This window comes from Enoplosus armatus, chromosome 9, assembly GCF_043641665.1.
Source record: "Enoplosus armatus isolate fEnoArm2 chromosome 9, fEnoArm2.hap1, whole genome shotgun sequence".
In the NCBI taxonomy this organism is placed as follows: domain Eukaryota; kingdom Metazoa; phylum Chordata; class Actinopteri; order Centrarchiformes; family Enoplosidae; genus Enoplosus; species Enoplosus armatus.
This window is the reverse complement of record NC_092188.1, coordinates 20,899,865-20,923,760: the sequence shown is the minus strand read 5'-3', so window position 1 is coordinate 20,923,760 and position 23,896 is coordinate 20,899,865. Positions and strand designations below refer to the sequence as shown.

At 42.3% G+C, this 23,896-nt stretch overlaps 1 protein-coding gene across 1 annotated transcript in view; it reads right to left on the bottom strand.

The window, feature by feature from the left end:
• Positions 1 to 3,130: 3,130 nt before the first annotated feature.
• me1 (malic enzyme 1, NADP(+)-dependent, cytosolic) overlaps positions 3,131 to 23,896 on the bottom strand; it is a 70,433-nt gene continuing 49,667 nt past the window's right edge. Inside the window, exons 5-14 of the mRNA XM_070911752.1 lie at positions 22,187 to 22,348; positions 15,318 to 15,421; positions 7,630 to 7,739; positions 6,366 to 6,463; positions 6,049 to 6,162; positions 5,370 to 5,475; positions 4,943 to 5,085; positions 4,672 to 4,845; positions 3,756 to 3,854; positions 3,131 to 3,632 (exon numbers count right to left, since the gene is read on the bottom strand). Coding sequence (XP_070767853.1) covers positions 3,465 to 3,632; positions 3,756 to 3,854; positions 4,672 to 4,845; positions 4,943 to 5,085; positions 5,370 to 5,475; positions 6,049 to 6,162; positions 6,366 to 6,463; positions 7,630 to 7,739; positions 15,318 to 15,421; positions 22,187 to 22,348 — 1,278 coding nt within the window. The 3' untranslated portion in view covers positions 3,131 to 3,464. The remainder of the gene's footprint in view (positions 3,633 to 3,755; positions 3,855 to 4,671; positions 4,846 to 4,942; positions 5,086 to 5,369; positions 5,476 to 6,048; positions 6,163 to 6,365; positions 6,464 to 7,629; positions 7,740 to 15,317; positions 15,422 to 22,186; positions 22,349 to 23,896) is intronic.

Here is a 23,896-nt window from a genome sequence, read left to right as displayed (position 1 = left end):
TTGACCTTAAGTCTGAATTTCTCTGAGACAGCAGCATACTTTCATCAGAAATAGCCTATTTAGTAGTGAACAGTAAGTAATATGTTAATATGCTATTTATTCCATTAAGCCAATTATAGACAGTTATAATATCCACATAGGTTTTGTCCAATTAACCCATCATCGTCTCAGGCTATAATGCAGAATATAATGCCCATCCACAGCCCAGTTGTACAAAGACCAGGAACAATACAGGAGTCTGAACTATTATATGTATATGAAGATGTAGCTGGTGAAATTAGCCCGGAGTAATTGCAGTGATTTATAGTTTGGGGTGTTATTGCATTTCTAGTAGTCATCATCTTTTGTCATTATGTTAATTCATTAGCAATGCAGGTTGTAGTAGACTTATAGGAGAGGTGATAATAGACAAATGTGTGCATTCAAATCATCATTGTCACTGATGTTGCACTACAGACCTTTTACTGATCTCTGCTCAAACAATATGTTAGAGCACCCTCTGCTGGTCTTTTATAGGGGGTTACTCTTCGTCACAGCACATTTCAGCCTATCCATTTACAACTGAAGAGTATCAGGTAAGGGAGAGGAAATTACAAATTATAGTCAGAATAGTTCATAAATCAGTATGTCTAGTGGCAAAATTATACAAAGTAAAATAAATCACAAATTGTAAAAGGAGTCAAAAAAGGGTCAAATTATGGGTCCTTTGAGGAAATGAAATGATGCTGTCTGAACTATGCTGCGGTTATACAAGAATGCAAGCAGGACGCGCTGAGTGTGCGGTGGTGGTCGGGCAGATGGGAGAGGGTTTTTGGGCTTAATGCCAGACCAGCGACATTCCCGCAGGGGCTTTACTGATTGGCACTGGTCACAAGGTCTCAGCAAGGTGCCATTTAATGTGAGAATGTAAACAAGGTCAAAATGATGTGCCGCTGCAGCGACCAGCCAGGTGCCACAGAGGGCTGCAGGGTGAGGAGTGAGAGGCAGAGGCAGAGGGAAGAGATTAGATAGTGATCTACTGTATATTATTGAAAGTTTGCTTTAGCTACCAACCATAGGCACATGCACCCAGGGGGTACTTCTGTGAGTTACCAGCAGATACATGGAAAGATTGTAGCTCAACTAATTACTGCTGCTAGTAAGAATACGAACTTGACCAAACCAACCCAAACACTTACAATTCAATTACATGAAAGAATACCACTTTTATAACTTCATAGTATTAAATAACATCCAACAAGGTTGTTCATGAGTTGGAGTACTGATTTGACAACTGGGTGGTGTTGACATTGAGACTTATTGATCATCATGTCAGAGGGGTGGTCGCCCCGGGGCTGAATTAAAAGGGAGGGTGAAGCAAAGGAAAGTGAGGAAAACAAACATTTATCTCTCCAAATCTTGCCTGGGGCGAGACGCTCAACACTGAATGCTAACTGGTCTGGTTGCTTCTCTATTGATTTCAGACTGGGTCGGGCAGTAGGCCAGCCAAGGCCTCTGGTACTGACTGTCTGGACAGTGATTGATTCATTAATGTAAAATCATCTGAGGAACATCAAGTCAACATCAAATTTTGCAACCTAACCAAATGATACACAATCCTACTAAAAAGAACACAACACTAACTCAAAACATATTGTTATTGGGCCCTAAAACGCACCTTTACACTGCTCCCATGTCACCAGCCTGGCCATCAAAATAGGAGCTTCACGTCCTTGCTGAGCGCACCAAGTGTACTGACCTCAGAGGAGAACTCTTTCACAAAGCTAGCATCATAGCACACCGGTTTAATGTGATGCATGACATGACAAGGCAGACATATGTGATAAATGTTGGAAAGGCTGGATTGAGTTTATCAACCCATACACAACAGACGTCAGGTAAAATAGCATCAGTTGTATTGTGACCCCCCTGGTTTTCTGCAACACACAGGCCAGGTGCAAACATGGCATTAACATGCGTCTCTGGTGATCCGACAGCTGGACAGCTCTAAGTACAGGTGTGAATGCATCCAAGATGCATTGTGGATCCGATCGGTCAGACCACATAGCTTGGCTGAGAATCGTCATGACTTGATATTGAGATATTTATCCTGATATATGCATACACAACTAAGGGAACGTTGTCTATGTGTTAAAGTACTGATTTGACAACTGGGTGGTGTTGACATTGAGACATATTGATCATCATGGGGCTGAATTAAAAGGGAGGGTGAAGCAAAGGAAAGTGAGGAAAACAAATCTTGCCTGGGGCGAGACGCTCAACACTGAATGCTAACTGGTCTGGTTGCTTCTCTATTGATTTCAGACTGGGTTGGGCAGTAGGCCAGCCAAGGCCTCTGGTACTGACTGTCTGGACAGTGATTGATTCATTAATGTAACCTCATCCTCAGTTCAAATCAGACACAAAATACACTGTTGGACCATAAATCAGTTTTTGATTCACCTGCTGCTTTTATTGTGGCTTGCATGTACACACCACATGTTGTATGTGTGTATGACTTTTGCAACTGCATGAACATAATGGAGACTGATATTGTATAATGGTACATACAGATTGAGTCTCAATAGGGTTACTTAGTTTACTGTTAAAAAAACTACAAAAAACAACACATTTGCACATAGAGTTGATAATGAAGCCATATTAAGATAAGCTGCTAATCGTATTGTAATGACATAAGTCGGCCTCTGGAGGGAGCCAGACCATAAGATGCCTTTCAGAAACACCTTGCAGAGCATTTTCTAGTTGGTCACTCACAGTAAAGCAAACAAGAGATGAAGTATGACGCTTATCAAGGCAAGTGGAGTCGCAGAGACACGAAATGAACAGTCTATACATTCAGTCTTGCACTGATGATAAAGCTGCAGAGTGACACCAAAGTGTGTGTCAGTGAGAAGAACTCTTGTACAGGATGTCTGTGAGAAACAACATGGAGGCTACTTTAAAAAGTCTAATATATTTATTAGAAGTCCCTTTCATATCCCAGTCTAACGCTCAACATATCCTTGTCTTTTTGTCAGTACAAATGTAGGAATCAGACATGGAAAACATTAATCAAAACCATTTTTATTTGACAAAGAGTTTTTGGATTATAAGCAACTGCCTATCACAGTACAACTAAAAGCAACCTCTGAAGGACTTTCCCCCAATATGTTATCATAAATGTTATGTGCTAACAACTTTCAATAAGTTCTGCAAACTGCTTTCAGTTTCCCTCTTTTCAGTGATTTATAAATTCACTATGTCTTAAACTGGATTTCCTTTTCACTGCTGGAGAGGGAGCCACCAAAGACGTGGAGCACAATAACTCTACATGTGTTGTCGCCATTAATTTCACAGTAATATATTCATGAGAAAGATTCTACACACAGCCTCTTCCATAACCCGACATCACGTCCTGTGATGATATTGTATGTCAGTAGTTACCTCGCCCCTCCAGGGCTCATTCTGTCCCTCTGTCCAGTGCATTAAAGTTTGCATGACTGCACAGTCATGCTGTCCTCTGGCCAGCTGTACGAGTCCACAGCAAACTCATCATAGTCAGTGCTGTAGGTGAGGGAGTGCACGTACGCTTCTTTGTCGGACGGCTCCGGGCGAAGTGTCGCCATGTTGTGCTCATAGGCGTACTCTATGATCTGTAAGGCACAGGTTTTGGGAAATTAAAGGCTTTGCAGTTCAACAAGCCCCCGTACAACTGGACTCAGACAGACACAGTAAAGGTACATCTGCTCTTTATTGTGTGCACACTGAGCTCTCACCTTGACCGCCAGTGTGAGAGAGACGTTCCTGATAGAGCTGAGGGGAGGATACAGCCTCCCCTCAGCCAGGTCCTTCTCTGTCACCAGGTGAGCAAGAGCCTGTTAAACACACAGCTCACATTACGGTGGAGAAGGGAATCAAAGAACATGCGAACATTTGTTGCAGGAGTCCGATTACTCCCAGCTAAGTTCCTGACATAGACAGAGAGACAGAGATCGGCGGTGTGAACTGTTTCGTGTCACATTTTGACTCTAAAAAGGTGACCAACTGGGGGAAAAAGGAAATTATGGGTGTTGAAAGTTTTAAATGTGGTCTGTGGAATGTAACTAAGTACATTTACTCAACTACTGCACTTAAGTACAACTTTGACTTGCTTTATTTGACATTTATTAATAGCTAGAGTTAATAATTCATATTTCACATATAAAACATATGATGAGATTATGAAATTATTCTTTTATCTTGCCAACTGCCAACAGTATATAAAGTCGCTACAATTAGCTCCACCTCATTAAAATGCGTCTTGCACATTTATGCATCAGTAATAATAAATAATAGTATTAATAATCCAGCGATACAATATAAAGAAGTATAAAACCCACAGGGGCCATTTTTTCTGCATTGAGTACTCTTCACTAATGTTAGGCTATTTGCATACTTTTACGTAACATTTTAATGCCAGACTTTTACTTATTAGTTATTTTACAGTCCGGTATTTATCGAAGTAAAAGATGTGAATACTTCACTGTCAATAATGTACCATGAAAGGCTCCGGGCATTCATTACACACATACATAGGTATGGTCTTACTGAGACTTCAGGCACAGTTGATCATACCAGTTCATGCATTCATTTAATAAGTAATAAATAATAATAATAAAGGGTGTGTGTATACTGTGCAGGTCTGAGTGCTACCTCTGCTGCAGCGAGGAAGATCTCCTCAGAGATATGTCGGGCGGCGCAGGTGGTAACGCCCAGGCCCACACCGGGGAAGATGTAGGCGTTGTTTCCCTGGCCAGGGTAGAATGTCCTCCCATCAGGCAGGGTGACAGGCTCAAATGGGCTGCCGCTGGCAAAGATGCACCGCCCCTGCAGCACCACGTGGTTTAGCAACATATAAAAGTATCATTCACTTGAAATCACGTATGGGAATTTGACTGGGATGAAGAGTGTCCTGAGTGAGTACCTCTGTGAGTGTGTAACACTGCTCAGCAGTGCATTCGGCTTTGCTGGTCGGATTGCTGAGGGCGAAGATGATTGGGCGTTCATTGAAGGAAGCCATGTCCCTGATGATCTGCTCAGTGAAGGCTCCGGCTACAGCCGCCACACCTGAGACAGAAAGCCGTCAATGTGCATCTTCCATTTAGCACGGCTTCTTTAGGAGCTCTTCTAACCTTTTCCGTCTTTCACTTTAAACACACTCATGTTCAGCTTTCCCCATATGACCTTAAATTCTCACTCAAGTCTGCAAGTGTACTTTCTTTCAATGATCCCTTGCATCCAATCCATCAGTGTCATCTATCTAACACCACGCAGTCTGACCATCTGTTCAAAACGGACAGTAGCCTCAACATGGCTAACTGGATATCTTGTGAAACATCTAAATGTTTTACCAATGATAGCTGTGGGTTTCAGCTCCTGAACCACATCCTCCAGTTTCTGCATCTGTGGGTGCTCATGAGCAAACCTCTCCTTCTCATGAGTCAGGTGGTCTCGGCCCTAAGGATTTGGAGAGGACGAGGAGGGGGACGTTAAAGACATGAAACCATCTGCGGAAACACCAGACATTGTGAATCGCGAGAGAGAGAGAAGGAGAGGAAAAAAAGAGAAAAGAGATGAATATGCAGGAGAGGTGGGATGGAGGGGAGAGGGGAGAGAGAACGTTGCAGTTGAAGACATTGAAGAGGAGGAAGAGGTGGAGGGAGGGATGAATAACATGGATATGGTGGACAAAGCAGATGTGTAACAGATGTGCATCTCCTGTAGAGTCCTTTGCAGTGATTCAAAGGAAAGAGCTCTGTCATATAAATTAATGAACCATGGGAAATGCTTTGTCTTTACTGTGGGCGTAACTCGATGTCAATCCACCCATACAGATTCTTTATCTGAGATAACACCAATCTGTTCTGTGATTTTCAGGATTTATTATTCTAACTTCCTACTGGACCGTTCATTCTGGTCAGCTATAGTGGTCAGATTACATTAGATTAGTGTATTTATATATATGTGTGTGTGTGTGTGTGTGTGTGTGTGTGTGTGTGTGTGTGTGTGTTGAGGATTTGATCAAGACACCTTGACAATGAGACCCTTGGAATCAACCATCCAGATCTTTTTCAAACACTCGTCCTTGGCGAGTCCCTCCTTCTCCATGGCCATGGTGATCAGCTCAGCAATCCCCATCGCTGCCTGGGAGCAAGACAAGAGGGAGGGAGAAAAGAGAGGGGGGGCGGCATCATGACATCTCCATACCGGCTTTGGCACACATGCCAACCACACGCGAAATCTCATCCACTACAGTTTAGCATGTCACAGATAAACCTCTAACACAAAAATAAAATGCGAATCAAACACACTGTACTTCACTTCGCTTTAAGTAGTGCTGCACATACCTCCCCTGCACCCTGGAACACAATGGTGTGGTCGGACATTTTGCTCTTGGTGATGCGGAGAGCGGCCAGGAGTCCAGCTACTGCCACCGCAGCGGTGCCTGAGGAGCATTACAGAGCAACATCAACACTTTAGTTTAACACACTCTCGCTGATCCATAAGTCTCCATAGCATGTTTGACACTCACGTTACCGCTGTGGGCTCAAGAGTGATAGAGCAGAGTAACTGAGGGAGACAGATATTAAGGAATCCAATGTTTTCCTGCTTTATGGCAGATAATGAACATAAAAATATAGACAAATAAAAAACATAAAACTAAATCTATGAGAAAAATATTTCCTGAATTTAAACACATCTATATTATTATATATATAACAACAATATGGTGAAATGATTTATTCATAACAATTGTGGTGTTACAAAAGTCTAAGGAATGCTCTGTAAATTGTTGTATTTACTGCACTAACACTACAGTTAATCCCCTAAAAATGTTTAAACAGTGGGTCTCCGTTTTGCATGCAAAGGAGAATGTGTTCACGCTATCCCAGGCCCAAAGAGTAAGTGTGTAGTCCGGCTTTGACACACACTTAAAAAAGGTTGGAGCAGCCTGCACACAGCCTGAGATGTGAAACCGATGTGAAACCGAGGGCTAAACCCTATTAGCTGCTGCTAACAAATGCTGCTCCAGATGAAAACATTGTAGATAATTAATGTCGGCATTCATTCATGCTAATATGCTAGCATTTCACATGCGCCGTGTCTGTGTATGATATGCACAATTGTATTTTATGGGTATGTGTAAAACAATATTTTAATTTTTACTGTTTACACACCTATATCTACATCTTTATCTGTATGTCTGAATGTCTATATCTTTAATTAGTTGATGAAAAAAGGTTGCATTCAGTTATTCATATAGTATCAGAATACATTTACATGTGCACAATAATGCCAATATTTAGTAAAATCAGACAAACAAATACTTAAACAAATACTTGAGTGACGTATTCCTCAAACAAATCAAATGTACAACTTGCATGTCACATTTCTATTCTTTCTTTTTTTGATGGTTCAGGGAAAATATGGTTTTAGCTCTCTTTAAACAAAAAACAAGATTCATTTGTACAAATATTGTTCATGTTTACACTGATCATGTGGTTTTATGAAAGAAAAATGAGTGAATGGGTTAGATGGACAGTGAAGATGTGTGTGTGTGTGTGTGCGTGTGTGTGTGTGTGTCTGTCTGTCTGTCTGTTGTTAACTTACCTTGGATGTCATCGTTGAACGTGCAGTACTTGTTGCGGTATTTGCTCAGCAGCCGGAAAGCATTAACATTTGCAAAGTCCTCAAACTGAATAAGACAGTCCATTCCATACCTGTGAACAGAAGAGCTGCATGTCATCTGTCTGAACCAACAGAGAGCTTAAACACACCGAAAAAGAGAAATAAGGGCGATAACTGAGCTAACTGTCAGTCCTGGGGGGGGCGCTCTCCCACTACACTACACAGCAAAGGGTGAGAAATGAAGAGGGGTGATGGTGGCCTCTCAAAGTTGACAACAACAACAACAATAGGTTGAATTCTTAATATAAAAATGTTTAAATGAAATATACTCTCTTTCGTTAGAAGTCGTGTCTGAAGTGAAAATTAAAACCACAGAACTTTGTACACTGTTTTGTTTAATATACATTTGACACCTGTTTTTGAGTGAGGGGGGTCAAACCTCCACAAAAGGAGTAGAATCACAAAAACACCACATATGAAGGTAAAGAACACAGAGGCCACCCAGTCTCCCAGTAAAGCAGCAGTCTTCAGTTTTACAAGATGCTGCTCAGACCACCTATCACATGTAGTCAATACAGCAGCACAGAAGCCTGTGCCAATAAGCTCCTACAAAAACATCACACAACAAAAATAAGCCATAGCGCCAGCCTTATGAGTCTGTAAATTAGATTTAGCAGCGACAAAGAGGAATCCCAGGTTCCCATGCCTGTCAACAGATGGAACTTTTGTTCAGGAATTTACTGGGTGTTTGCAGAGCGACTGCTGCTACGCTCCGACATGAAAGAGTGGGGAAGGTGTGCAGGACAACATTATGTCTGAAAAGCTAAGACAGATAGACAGATAGACGCAGGAGAAATACTGTCTATTAATGGAGTTTTTGTTTTATAGTAGCTACTATTGCAAAAATGTCTGCTTTAGTCATTTTCAGAGTTTTCAACATTTCCAGCTGACATAAATATGATGTAAATATGCACTTGATGGATACATGCATGATATCGTGCTAAGACTGAGGCTGAAGCTTAATGCCCGGCCAGTATATCTACAAGATATGCTATGTACTCTCGTATTGCTGTGTAGACCTAGTTTGTACTAGCATTATATGGAAAAATGTAAGACTCTTATTTTATTCTAACATAACATACTTGGACAAGCAAGACAGAGGTTAATGATTTATTGTTCATATTTTCAAACAGTATGTTTTACTTTTAACATTACATGAGAAAAGGTGTGTGTTAACGAACGCAACGCTATCTGAGATAGCATAACCTGAAACTTCACAAAATGTAGTTCGTTAACGAAATGCTCCTTGGCCTTGGAAATAACGCTGGGTTAGGCGACTGCAGTAAGCTAGTTAGCTGGACATGCTAATGTCTGCAGAGCTATAAACCGTTCAATCCATTCCATACACTTCTGCTCCTGGTTTTGTTTATGTGAAGGCTAAAAGAAAAGAAAAAAAGACACCTCCCTCTGAGCTTTTGTTCCAGCTCCAGGCACACCCTTTTCGGACATGGTGAAAACCAAAGCTTGACGGGAGTGCTGTGCCTAGTTCTGGTTGCTGCAAGGTTCATGTTTAGGTTTAGGTAAACATTGCAAGGTGAAAATGCATTTAAAGTAAGATTAAAGGCTTTAAGACTCAGTACAAGGCCAAACTGAGAGTCATCTTATTGGCAATAGAAGGAGATTTGGGATAACTACACTAATGCCCTTTGGATGATGTGACTCTCTGAAATTACAGATGAGCAGTATAACTTTTATTAAGTCTACTTCTCAGCTGGAAACAATGGGAGGAAAAGGGTGAGGTTGTGTGAAACCTGTATTAAAAACACCAGAGATCACGTTTCAGTGAGTGAGTGACCAAGGAAATTGGGGACAGGCCAAGCAAACAGAGCAAGCCGTCCCGACCCCCCCGACACCTGCAGCCCTGTCAGTTAACGGAACAACAGGGGGAGGCGAAGTCCTTCCTCATCACATTTGTTTCTCACAGTTAAGGTTGTTTGCTCTCTTTCCGTCACTCCTTTAACTTTCCCTTTCTTTCTGTTACTTTTTCAGCCTTTTCATAAAACCCCACCTCATACCTCGTTTGCACTGTTATTGCGCAATTCACTAAAGCTGTTTCCCACTTGTTACAGTGGCTGCTAAACTGCTTAAAACCTTCGGCAGGAGGAGGATGAAGCTGAGCGGAAGCGAGGCAAGAAATGAATGCAGGATGAGAGGCGACCTGAGTTCAACTGTAATAAAAGTTAACGTCCTGATGAGAGAGTGCCATCGCCGGGTCACTGTTTATCCTTCCCTCTGCCACACTGCAAGACACCGATTCCTAATAGAGAGTCTGACAGTCCGGCTGACTTACTGCCAACACGGCAGTAGCGTTGAGGAGAGAAATGTGTTTCCTATCAAGCAGAGCGCAGTACTAAAGCACTGAGAGCTTGTGCGAAGAGGAGGAATAATGAGGCCAAGAAGGGAGCTATAAACTTTTCATTGTGTTGGGGCTTTAGGAGACGGAGACAGGCGACAGGCGAGGGTATATGTGGCCTTGCCCGACTGCCAGTGCAGCGCCCTCTGGTATGGTTTGGTGCAACTCGCTACAGGAGAGGTCACACCAGTTCACGCAGAACCAAGCTGCCCATTCATAGAGTCCAAAGAGATTTGGGAGAGTAGTCCTTTACAGAAGCTGAGAGGCATACTCACGTGCTGCAAGTATTCTCAGTAAACACAGAGGATCAGGTTTAAAGGCTTCAAATGAGAGTGAAAAGTCAGATATTGAATTCATCGTTGTATTTTCTAAAGCTCAGAGACATAGAACAACTGAGCTGAACACAAGCATTCACGGGCATCCACTGACCATAAACTACAGAGAGACTATCTGTGGTTGTGGTATTGCAGAAAGAAAGGAACATCTTTCCAATGCAGAAAGCTGTTTGGTCCTTGGTCTGAGCCTATAAAGATAGGGGGTGTTTTTGACAGTGTGTGTGTGTGTGTGTGTGTGTGTGTGTGTGTGTGTGTGTTTGTGTGTGTGCTTTGCCTAGAACAAAGCTCCTCTTGCAGGCCATTTGTGTTCGTCGTCCCTATTCTTCCCGAAAGTCTCTTGTCTTTCCTTGACGACCCTCTGAATGGAACGCCAAAATCTGACAATGCGCCTGTTTGCCAGCTGAATAAAAAAAATACCCTGGACAAAGGAAGCCGGATTCGCTTTTGTATCTAAGCTGAAGTATCAGGGGCAGTAATCTAAGCAAGACAGGGCACACCCAAAGATGAAAAACACAGACCCTACTCCTGACTGTGCTGAGAGAAATCCATTAATCTCTGAACAGCAGAGGAGGAAGACGGAAAGATTGGGAGAGAGGTTGTTCTCACACAGAAAGTACCAGAACTGCTAGAAACAGATGTTTGAACTTAGAACTTCTATTATGGATCTGGTGCCTTAGGTGGTTCTGGATTGGCAGAGGGTAAATAAATTATTCATCCATGTTTATTAGGGAACACTTTGAATTACAGCCTGTAGATTGCAGTGTGATTATTTATTACATGTAGGGTATCAATAAAACACTTGCTGAGTATCTATACTGAGACAAATAGGTACGAGGGAAGAAGACTATACACTAGAAGACAACCATTTTTGCTGGGGAACAAAACATCTGGCCCCTGGGAGGAAGGATGTACATCTACAGGTATACATTTTCTATAAATCATGTTTAAAACTGAGCAAAAAAAACTACACTGAAGTTTATTGGCCCATATATAGTATAAAGAGCTATTTATCACTCACAAATGGGTATTTAGAGTGTAATTTATTTATAAATCCCTCCTGAATGCCTTGCAGGCTTTAATCTGAAGCTATACCGGTTATTATTCATTTCTTTGTTACTTTAAAATAGCAATACATTTGGTAATGAGCGCATAATGACTTTGAACTCAAAACAAAGTTCAGGACTTGTTGCGATCTCTGCTGCCAAAACTGAGACTTTGTTCCACCTCTCAGGACCGTTATGAAAAAAAGAAAGAGACAGTCTATCCCTGCTGTCGAGATTTGGCAGTGAGATCACTTTCCGTCTCTTTGTCCAGTGCTTTGTCAACAGCAGAGTCTGTTCAGTGAGTTCTGAGACCAAAGAGGTGGTGGTGGATGGTGGGACAGCGCTCAAATCTGTCACTAGGGTGAGAGAACAGGCGAGGAAAATCCTGCCTACGGCTGCTTAAGGATGTACAACAGTGACAGTGAAAACTCTTTGGTTCTGATATGGCTGCTCAGCTTTCCCAGTGTGTGCAGGCGTCTCGTCGTGTTCTCATAACCAAGGCTAACACAAGTCGCCTAATGCAGCCTTTGTGACCTCATGTGGCAGCTGGGAAAGATGGAAATAAACAAGTGCATTTTTACATACAAATCCTCGTGCTTTAAAGGGGTTACAATCAATAGTAACAATAGCTCACATGACTACTTGTACGTGAAACAGGTTGTGACGAACTCACAGAGAAGTATCACCAGACTCTGCAGTTCCAGAAATCTCACATGTGAAATAACTAAAACTGTTCTACCTTTGGTACAAACGACCACATCACTTATTGTGAGAACATTCAGGACCCTTAAAGCCAGTCACCCAACATTCAACTGCACAATGTAAATTATCATATGGAGGCAGGTGTTTTGGTTTTCATTGATTTTCATGTTGGAGACTTCTGGAAACAGAAAACAACCAGTCAGGCAGACAAGACACCTGCAGACAAACCACTGAGCCTTTCCTGCCACGGTGCTGTTTAAGCTATCTGGGAAACGCTAGCAGAACAACACAGAGCTCCTTTGTGCTCCAAACCTTTATTTTGCTGTGATTTATGACTTGCCACTATAACACGGGTAGCAGGATGAAACAATGATACCTAGACTCATTGTTTCTTGCAGTAGTACTTTCAGGGTTTCTTGGTGCTTACTGCCAAACCAGTCAATGTACTGAGAATAACATTATTATTAATGTTTGATAGTATGATATAGAGTGTGAGACACGAGACGACACACTTTCCCATGTGGTGAATCACTCAGACGTTTGGTGTTATGTCTGCAGGACCCGGCTCCTTCAGGCAACACAATCTGGCTTCATCCGAGACTTGATGAAATCTGAATCTGCAGCTAATAGGAAGTAGGTGGATGTCATACATACCTCCAACAGTGAGGAAGCAGAGGAGAAGGTATGAAGCGATTCTTTTAGTCAAAAAGAGCCAGAGAAGACCTCTGCAAAGAAGGTCACAGACAAGGGTGCTCTGTCCAAACACAGCTGTTGGACCTGTGTGCATATATATGTGTGTTTGTGTACACACACAGGCTGTCTGTTACCGCCGTCCCTACGGGGCCTCGTGGCTTCGTGGCCGAAGCCTTAATAAATCCCCAGCCCCTTCCCGCTCTCCCGAGAGCCATCGTCTCTCAGCACACATTTTCTCAAATCCCAGAGCCGCCATTAAAGACAAAGACGCATTCTGCATTCTTTCTCCTCTCCTCTGTTGCTGCCTTCATCCATCCATCCATCCATGCGTTGGTCTGTCTCTCTGTTCCTTATTCTCTCAGATGCCAAGAGTCGAAAATAGTTGGTGGCATTTCTGTAGTCTTTGCATGCTACTCAGATTTGTATGGAGAACACCCCAGAGCCTGTTCTGTTAAATGCTGCACGATCATTTCTGACATGAATGGTTCTGACGTCAAAAACACACTTTTAATGAAATGTATCTACCTAAGGTCTGCAGGCACTTTGAAGGAAGAGTCCGATATTGTGTAGGTAAATATGAAGCTACCGCCAGGTGGTTAGCTTAGCTTAGCACAAAGACTGGAGACAGCTAGCCTGGCTCTGTCCAAAGGGAACAAAATCCACCGATCAACAGCTCTAAAGCTAATCAACTCGCTAATTAACACGTGTTATCTTTTGTTTAATCCGTATGTGCAACATGTTATTGCTGTGTGACTAAAAGCACTGTTTCTCTATTAATGACGACGTGTGTGGAGTTTTCAGTTCCAGCGCGTCAAACAAAAGTTTCATCTCATTACCGTCATGCAGCTGGATTCTTACAGAGGAATCTGCACACACCAACATAAATGCATTCGGGATTAAGTGCGATGACACAAGGTGAGCGGTTCCCTGACAGAAAATACAGTTCAAAGGTTTGAAAACCTTTGCTGCGCCTTGGTTCATACTTGTGAAAGTGTTGTGGGCGATGAGATTAAGGGATAATTCCTCTCTGCCTGAAGACAAAAGCGGCAGACAACACCTGCTGATTAGTCACCAGGAATCAAACACTCAGTTGCATCACTAACCATTCTCCTTCAACTGAGAAGCATTTTTTTAATGGTGGATTTAAAAATCCCCCCCAGACTCCGTCTGCTTATTGATGAGTCAATCTGGAGTATTCTAGTTCACGTTTAGCTTCTTAGAAAACTAAACATGAATATTACTTGAAAGACTGCAGAGCTGTAATCATTCATTCAATCTCTGAGCCCATAATTACTTATTTTCCGCCAATCTGGCTCCTTTGGGGAAAAAAGCTTCGCTGTTCCCTGTAGTTGAGAAGCCACCCGGTTATTAGAGTCATGGCTTCCTGTTGCCAGCTGGAGGGGGCCCAGACCCAGGACTCTCCCTCTGGACTCTGGTCTCTCTGGGTTAGAACGAGTCTTAACCAGGCCCATGTGTGCGTGAGGCTGTGATGGCTCCGTGGCACACAGGGACACAAGAGATGCACAGTCGTGTCGGCATGCATGCAAGTCAAAAAGGTATACAAAAGTCTTCAGGCAATAAACATGGCTGCAAGGCACAGGCCCCAAAGAGAGACAGTATGACTCCAGCAATGTCAGCTCAGAGAGGAGGGAAAAGATAAGAGCAGTGTATGAAAACCAAATGAGTGACAACTAATACTAAACACTTCAATGCCTCCCTCAAACGAGCCAAAGCTAACCCCTCGCTGTGATCCACTGCTGAATGAAACAGGGTGTAGCAAGTCAACAAGACATCACAAGACTGAATGATGCATCCTCTGTGCTTGGGGAAGATATGGCTGCATACTATTCCTGTGAGCATCTCTGTTTACATGCTCAATCCTATTCCCTCAGCATTCAGAATGATCACTTACTGCGTTTCTAAACATCCTGTTAACGACAAACAAAGAAGCTCTCCCATCATCCCTAACTCAATCAGCTGCGTTTCTGTGGACGGATTAGCAAGTCAGATCACTGTGGACAGTTTCAAAATAGATAATATTATGCTGCCAAGAGTCAAAAACAAACAAGTGTTCAAGTTCAGCTGCTGACAGTTCAACTGTCTTCTGAGCTGGTTGGCTGTGCTGTCAGCCATCTGGTCTGGAGGGAACCATGCCACTGAAATCAATAGCGCTGACGGTTACCAAGGCTCTCTGATCACCTTTCAATGAGCTCATGATGCCACTCAGCCAGTAAGAGTTTTCACTGACACTGCCTAGCAACCAAAACTTACTTCAAAGAAGGTAAAACTGGATCATCTGTGACTGAAGTTCCAGACCCCTGAATCCCACATGATTTGGCCACATCACACTGCATGCACTGACTGTGTTAAACTGCTTAACATATTTCTTTTAGCAGCAGCGTGTGCTGTCTGTATGAAAATGACAACAGCAGACAGCAGAAAGGGAGTGGGCAAATGATGGATTGAAGGCCAATGCGAGCATACCTGTCGGACACAGCCTTCATAAATTCATCCAGTAGATCATCATAGGCCTGGCCTCGTACTCTCTTATGTCTCAGCCCAATGTAGAGAGGGTCCTTCAGCAGCGCCTGCAAAAACACATGGAGGCAGATGACAGAATGGCAGGTGAGAGGAGAGAATATGAAACTAACAGGAGGACTGAAGGAGGACAGAGTGGAAGGAGGAGAGGACTCTTTGTTTCTAATGTTCCATCTCAACTGAATATTTTTGTCTTTAAAGCTGCACTGGGCAGCTGTGCCAGTCAGTAGCGCCGCATATCCACAAGACGAATTGTTTAAAAGAGTAGTACTCCAACAATTTAGCATTGCACTCCTATAACATTGTCAGACTCATGACGGACAGTTTAAAAAAAGGATAAAATTGATGCAGCAGAACTAGAGATATTGTCTTTTTCATTCCATGCATTCTTCTTCCTTGTGCCTACATTACACACAATGCAACTCGGGTGCTGACAGTTTGGCCAATGATTTGAGTGTGTTATGCTAGTAGCGGCAAAAACTTGTAGTCTTCAGCCCCAACAGACGCTGTCTGTATTGCACGTCATCTGTATTGTTAAACCTTGTATACTTTTTTTGCCCCATCATGCTAACACATTCTAGCTTAACTGACTACTCTGTACTGAATGGAAAAATGATTTACGGGACGGTTACATCATGAGAATAAACTGTTGAATGGGAAAGGCAACATTGTATATTTCGATGCCTAAGTAAAAAGTAAAATATATGCTGGTGTGTGTGTGTGTGTGTGCGTGTACATCTCCTGCATGCTCATATAGAGTCTGAACCCCTCTGTACCAGGAGTGACTGAGGAACCCAGGGCACGTATGAGACCGAAGAGTCTGTGTGTGTGATTTCTGTCCAGTCTTGCCATTGTCTGGATGTGAACATTAAAGAGAGAGGAGAGATATGTACAGTGCGTGAACAACATCCTCACACTTACACACACCTGTGTCTCTGTAGACCTTAGACCTCTGCTATAATGCGAACCATGAGTGTGATCCTACAGCGTTCAGAAACACCTCCTGTCATGTCAGTTCAAACACAGTCTGCAGATACATCTCGACGGACAGCAAATTCTGTTGCAAATGTTGTCATTTTCAATCATTTTTCACGTGGTTTTAGGGGAGAGGTCATTATTACACTGGAGCAAATGACCATATCTATATATGACGTTGCATCCTAATCCTAATAATCAAAAGTTATTTTGTTTAGAAAGTGCATCCAAATTCCCGGAGGAGGACGAGTTGGAATGATGAATGTAAATATGGGACTATAGGGGCCATAGAAAAATTGTTTTTTAAATTCACTAAATAAACTAAATTTAACTAAATTTAACTAAACAATCCTTCAAAGGCAAACTAACAGCGTGAAGGAGATGAAAGGGCAGCACCTTAGTATTTTGAAGAATGAGAGGGATACCACAGGGAGGTGAGGATATTAAGAGCAGAGGTTGATGGGCAGCCATGTGTGTGACAGGGAATGAAAGAGAGAGTGAGACTGTGATGAATTAGGTGGAAGTAAATGCCACCCAGCAGTGATAGATTGCTTACAGACTTTGCTTTGGAGTATCGGCACATTTTTCATCAGATCTTTGACATGCTGCACCTGCCTGACATAACCTGGCTGTGTCTCACACAAAACAAGCTGTAGATCCCTGCCTAGAGAGGTTTTGGAAGATAGACTCATAATATAAACGTGCTATACTCTGCAAACTTTGACTTGCAGTGGATTTCTATCCCAAAGAGTTGGGGAACTGTATCCGGAGCGTTGTCATGCCTCATTGGGACAGGCAACCTTTACTGCTCCAGATGGATAATTAGAGGGTGCCACTAAGATGAGCGCGGCTTGGAGGAGGCAGCGGCCACCTTTCCATGGCAGGGTCAACAGTTGTCATGTCCAAGAACAGCCCCAAAAGTTTATTTAAGGCAATATTTATTTGGAGTTGACAACTCATTTCCTGGCAAGCTTTAAATGGGGCAGTAATAGGCTGGAGGTGGCCGAGTTCAACTGTAACCAAAACAAGCTAAACATTTTCATGTGATCCCACGGGGAAGTGGATTGATATCAGAGAGAGCTTTTGGTGGTAATCTCACCAGATAATGCAAGAGCATACAAGGAGAAAGATAAAAAGAAATCATGAAGAGTTGTGCAGTGGAGTGTCACTTGCAGCTAATGTGCTCTCTATTGAGTTACAGTGAGTTTTTGTTTCACTATTCGGTCCATTTACACATACAAATAGAAGGAGGTGCATTATAAGTGACTGGGATAGTCGTGAGTGAGTCGTAAGTGGGCTGACCTCGTTGACACTGTGCTGAACTGTTGACACAAGTTGTCTTTCTGTCCCAGATTATCTGCTGTTGATTGGCTAAGCTGTCCTTTGTGTTGCGCAGCCCCTTTTCTCTCAGAAGGGATTAGCCCTTGTGTATGGCTTTACAGTTCATGCTTGCTAGAGACACAGAAGCTCCATTTTCACTGTTGCAACTGTTTCCAAACAGATGACTGTTGGACTTCATAATGTAATATGAAGTTATATCTGACTGCTCTGTTGTGCTGGACATTTGATGAGGGAGTTGAAGTAGTTGAACCTTCCGTCTCAAGAATGTAACTGCAGCCTTTATGAAAGATGAATTTCAACTGGGCCAGGGATCAACAATAGCCAGGACCTGTGGAAGGACCCATGAAAGCCCCCCTCCACACACACACACACACACACAGCATATTGTCCATTGTCCAGGATGACATCATTTCAGCATGAGTGTGTGTGTGTTGAGGTTATTCCAGGTGAAATCAGACCAAGGGATATGCAGACAGATACAGTCCAGGGAGATAGCAGGATGATGCAGTAGAAACTTTTTCTTTATGCTGAGTGTGTGAGTGTGTGTGTGTGTGTGTGTGTGTGTGCTGTCTGTGCCTCTTTCCCTGCAGATATGTCTGGGTGTCTTGAAAGAGATAAGAGCTGTCCAGGTAGTGAGAGTTTATTGCTGGTTCTCACACGAGATTACACAGCTACCACATTCCTCTGCAGAAAAAATAACAAGCGCACAGAGTCCAAAGAGACATTTTACAGGCACTGATCCTCCTCATGAGCTGATAAAACATTAAATTTTGGAAAATATGCTAATTCAGATGAGAAGATTGTGACCACTCTCATATCTCAGCTGGTTTGCTTATCTTGGCACAAAGACTGGAAACATACAATGTGCCATTTTTACACTTTTTGATTTTTGTACGAATTAAACAAATTAGATACAAGGTGCTAAATAGTGAGCTTTAGAGGTGCTATTAAGCAGATTTTGTTACCTTTGGACAGAGTGAGGCAAGCTGTTTCCCTCCGTTTCCAGTCTTTTGCTAGGCAAGCTAATCAACTGTTGGCTTCATATTTACCTTACAGACACGAGAGTGGTACCAATCTTCTCATCTAACTCTTGGCAAGAAAGCAAATAAGTGTATTTCCCAAAATGTGGAACTATTTGTTTAAAGAAAAAAACAATGTCTTGGTCAGGGGGTCTGCCTGCTTGCCTCTCTCTCTAGCCCCACATCCACTCAAGGACAAATATAATCCCATAATAACAGTCATTTTAATAATTAGCTAGAGCTACCACTACCTCATAGTCTCCCACCTCCAACTGCTCCCATCATGCCTTCACAGTCAGGGCTGCAGAGTGAGGCGGGGTACCGAGAGACTAGCCTGCCTCCCAAATGAAGCCAGTCCAGAAGAACTACACATGAGACACATACACACAAACACACAGACGGCCCACTTATACCATTACAACTCATTTAGCCTGTCATCTCTTTAGAATTTAGAAAAATGGAGAAGTCAGCCACGGTCAGGCAGACTACAGTAAAATCTCCATTATAGCTACTTCTTTTAAAGTTGCATAAGCAGCAATACTGTGTGTGTGTGTGTGTGTGTGTGTGTGTGTATGTGCTTGCGGGCAAGTTTGTCCCTGTGCATAGATATAATTTCTGGTAGGTGCTGATGGACCTCTGGTTAATGCCTGTATGTAACATAACATTAAAGAAATAGTTGAACATTTTGGGAAATAGGCTTCTCTCCCAGAGTTCCATGTAAAGTAAATCTCACATGCAGCGCAGTAAATCATTACATTACTCAAAAAAGTACAGAAAAAGTAACCAGCTATACTACTCATTATTACTTTCGTTACTCAGACCAGTTCTATCAAAGGTGCCTTTAAAAAAAGCCTCCAAACCCACACCTCACAGCTTCTGTATTTAATAAATGTAGAAATAGAAAACAAGACATTAACGTTTTGAAGGTATTTACTGTTTATCAGCGAGCTAGCTTAGCTGGAAGCAGGGGGGAACAGCTAGAGCTGATCTTTAGAGGTGTTAGAAACCATAATTCTGAACTTTGGAGAGATCCAGGCTAGCTATTTCTCCCAGCTTCCAGCCTTGATGCTACGCTAGGCTAATCACCTCCCGGCTCCAGCTCCACACTTTACACACACATATGAGAGTGGTATCAATCTTCTCATCTAACACCAACACAGCAAATAAGTGTATACTAAACGATTCTTACATCATCTCCACCGCGCTACCTCAACTGTAACAGACTGATCATCCATAAGCTCTAAATCCATGCTCACTGACACACACATACCTATACACTATACACAAGTGTTTCCCTTCTTTCTACTTTGGCAGTAGGTATAAGGCAGATTGAGGCAAGTTTGGATCAAAGACTAAAGGCAGCTTGTGAAGTTGTGTTGTGATGCCCATAAATGTCTAAAACCGCTGTAGTGCACCCAAGAATCTTATCTGCAGATGATATTATCACCCTAAACCAGAATCACTCAGAGTAGTGGACTCCATGTGGAAACTTAGAATGCGTGGAGATGCCAGTACACGAAGAGGTCAAAAGGTAGAGCTACATACTGTAAAGATAAAGAGCGGAGGTGGAGGACTTGGCAGAACGAGAGATGATTTTACTCTCTTAATCCCGTTCCAATGGCACAATGAGGACTAATGTAGCAATGTAATATCTTTTATGGGCTTTCTGGGAAGACTGCAGTGTTTCTGTTGTTATAATGCGAGGGATTTCTGCTGTGACCTGGAGAACTTTGATGAAGTGTATATTGGGTAAGTGCCGTCACAGAGGGACCTCAGGCCATCAAGGATGCTATTACGTGCATGAAATCCGTGGGTTTCTCCTATTCTTGGTCTCTGTCCAGTCAAACAACTCTCCCATATTCTTTCCGCTCCTTTCACTTCTTGCTTCATTTTATTTGTGAACTCGTCTATCCTCAGCAAAATCCCTCAGCCTTAATCCACTGGAGACATTTTGGCTTGAAACTGAACTCCGGGCACTGAGTCATGTGAAGACTGTCTTGGTAAATGAAGGACAGCTCCTGACAGGCTGAGCTCAGCTGTGTCGGGCACGCAGGCATCCGAGGCTGCCACGCCCTTGGCCGAGACCGAGAGTTGCGTATATATATAGAAGTGCACACAGGCTATTCTTAGTCTGTTTAAGGCTACAGACCCACGTGCAGCCCTGCCCAGAGTTTGAATCATCTTTCAGAGACGCTGCCATAGAAAACAGGGGCCATAGGTGGGTAACTCTAGCTCTGTTGGCGGCTACTCTCACCGGCAGGCAGAGGGGAGAGGTGCTTTCCAAGCTGGCATCCATCAATGGAGCTGCTTACCTCACTTGTGTAAAGGGTGTTTCCTGGTTGTGAAGTGTGAGATTTGTTTTCTTTTTCTTGGCTGATTTCTGAGGCATGGACTACCTGGCTACGGTGGATAAGCAGCATTTTCCCAGCTGGCATGCTGTGCCATGTACTCATGGCATGTTCATTTGTTGGAACAATATTTTGAGTTTAAGGGTCTGGGGCAGTAGAGTTGAGAGTTGAGCAGGAAGACCATGCACACTTGATCATTCCTGCTTGGGGCTATAATGACCTAATTTTCCCACCGGGATGATTAGAGTTTCGTCTAATTTAATTGAATCCACGTTGAGTTGAGTAAGTAACACTCTACCAGCCACAGCTGCTCTGAAGCTAATCTTTATCCCTGGCCTCTGTGTCGAAGGCAAGCAACATAAAAGTAAAGCAAACAATTTGTTCCTCTGCAACTGTACTTAAATGATTAAAGGTTAGTACTAGTTTTAGTGTAGTTTTCCATACAAGTCCTACACCCCAAATTGTACTTAGTTCTACAATAGTTCAACATCTTGGGAAATACTCTTGACTGATACCACTCTCATGTCTGCAGGGTAAATATGAAGCTACAGCCAGGAGCTGGTTAGCTTAGCTTAGTATAGAGACTGGAAAGAAAGGGAAACATCTAGCCTGGTTCTGCCCAATGGTAACAGAATCTGCCTGCCAGCATCTCTGCAGCTCACCGATTAACACGTTATATCGTGTTAGTGTAATTGGTACTTTGTGCTAGAGCAAATGAGCAAATGTTACTGTAGACTCTTTTACCTACTTAATATATTGTTGGGTTATTTATTCTGTAACAAATTATAGTGAGAATATTATGTGTGTTATGTGTAAAACCATTATCTGTAACGTATCAATGTATCACAGTATCAATGGCTGTTAAAAAAAGTGTAGTAACATAAAAAGTAATATTTTCCTTTGAAATGCAATGAAGTACTGTAGAAGTACAACGTTTCTTAAAATGAAAATACTTACATGAAATACATGTAGCTGCATGAGACTGATACAGTTCTTAAGTGCAATTAGCATGTTGTTATGTATAATGTACTGTTACTTTCCCCCTCTGATAGATGTAAAAATAACATAATATAACGAGTTGCTAATAGTTCTGTAAAAAGTTTGTCACTTATGTTGAGACCTCAGCTCTTACCTCATTGTCTGTGCCCACATCCAGCATGACAGGCAGGCACTGCTGGGGCGGCATACCCCCACAGGCTGTGTAGAGGGCCAGCTTGCCCACTGGGATGCCCATGCCGCAGCAGCCCAGGTCCCCCAGCCCCAAGATCCTCTCTCCATCTGTCACACACACCGCCTGTCAAACAACATAACTGTCAGCCACAAACTACTGTAGCCACATGGACCACCACATCAATTTAAATCTATATGTTACTACATGTAGGATATTCTTAAATTAGATTCAATTTCATTCAATTTCATAATTCACATTTATACACTATTTAAGGAGAAAATAAATGAAGCAGCAGTTCATGTCTCATGAGCACAAACCTTCTTTACCAAAACAAGTCCACCCTGCTACCCAGAAACAGGTTATTTTCCCTCAGTGTAAGCCAGGTCCTCCTACACCCTCCTGGCTTTCCACTCACCAGTCACTTTACTGATTAAGCAATAAATAAGTACCTCTGGGTTGATTCCACAGCATGAAACAAATCAATTGTGTAACACTTAATATCACCAGCAGAAGTGTTTCATTTGAAATGTTCCTGTGTTTTTCTTTTTCCACCGTCTGTGTGACGCACAAAGGTTTTACAGCAGTGTTCCTCCCCACAATCTGACAGCTTTAAAGAGTGTCATTAGTTTTTTCCCATTTGAATGTTTAAAATCTATAATGACCATACTTAATACCATTAACAGCTTTTTCTCCCCCAACTATCACTTGTTAATATGTGACAGAGAGGCTCCTTAGGCTTATCAGTGGATGACTACCTTGGCTCCCGTTTGCCTTCTCTCTATGGAAATGTTAAAAGTAGACCATATCAGGTGAGTTTACGATAAGACCACCCTGACAATGAGAGGCGGCATGTCAGCGCCGAGGTAAATGCCCTGCTGTTGACAGCTGTGAACAGGTGGCTGAGGCTGCAGGTATATTTGACATGCCAGGAATGCCTACTGGTTTCGTCATTCTAAATATGACTAGATTATGACTTGCACATAGTTGCTCTATACAGAAGATTAAAGGAATATTTCAGGCTTTTGGGAAATTGTCCAATACAGTAGGTCAAGAGAACCAATACCAAAATCTTCCACCTCCCAAACAGTAGTGCATTCACTATTTTCGATAGCAGCCTGCTGAAAGAGGACTGGTCTTTTAATACTTAAAGTAATAAAAACATGATTATTATTTAATAATGGAATATCAATATAGGTAATGTTTAACTTGAATTTCAAATGGGAAACCATGTATTCATCTGCTGCATGGTGGCAGTCCCCAACGATCCACCATCTTCAGTTCACAAAAAAAGGTTATGTAATCTCTGGTAGTTTAAAAAACTGTCTTCAGTACTTCTGTTTATTACATTTTTTGTACAAAAGTATCAATCCACATTGCTTTTATGATTATATTACAGTCAGTTCTTATTTTCTCACCGTCATGATAATTATTGTTGACTGCTTTCAATCAGTTGTGAAACTAGTTTAGATAATCTCCTGTGGGAATGAAACTCCATAGAGATGATCTGTGCCTTTTCCACATTATAGTGTTGCAATGTTATTACATATTATTGTTATTATTATTATTATTATTACATGTTACATTATGATCTGCTTTATTGATGCAGTCATTATTTCCAAGTGTTTTGCAATGTAGGAACGCTAGAACGACATGAATATTCAATATTATTCA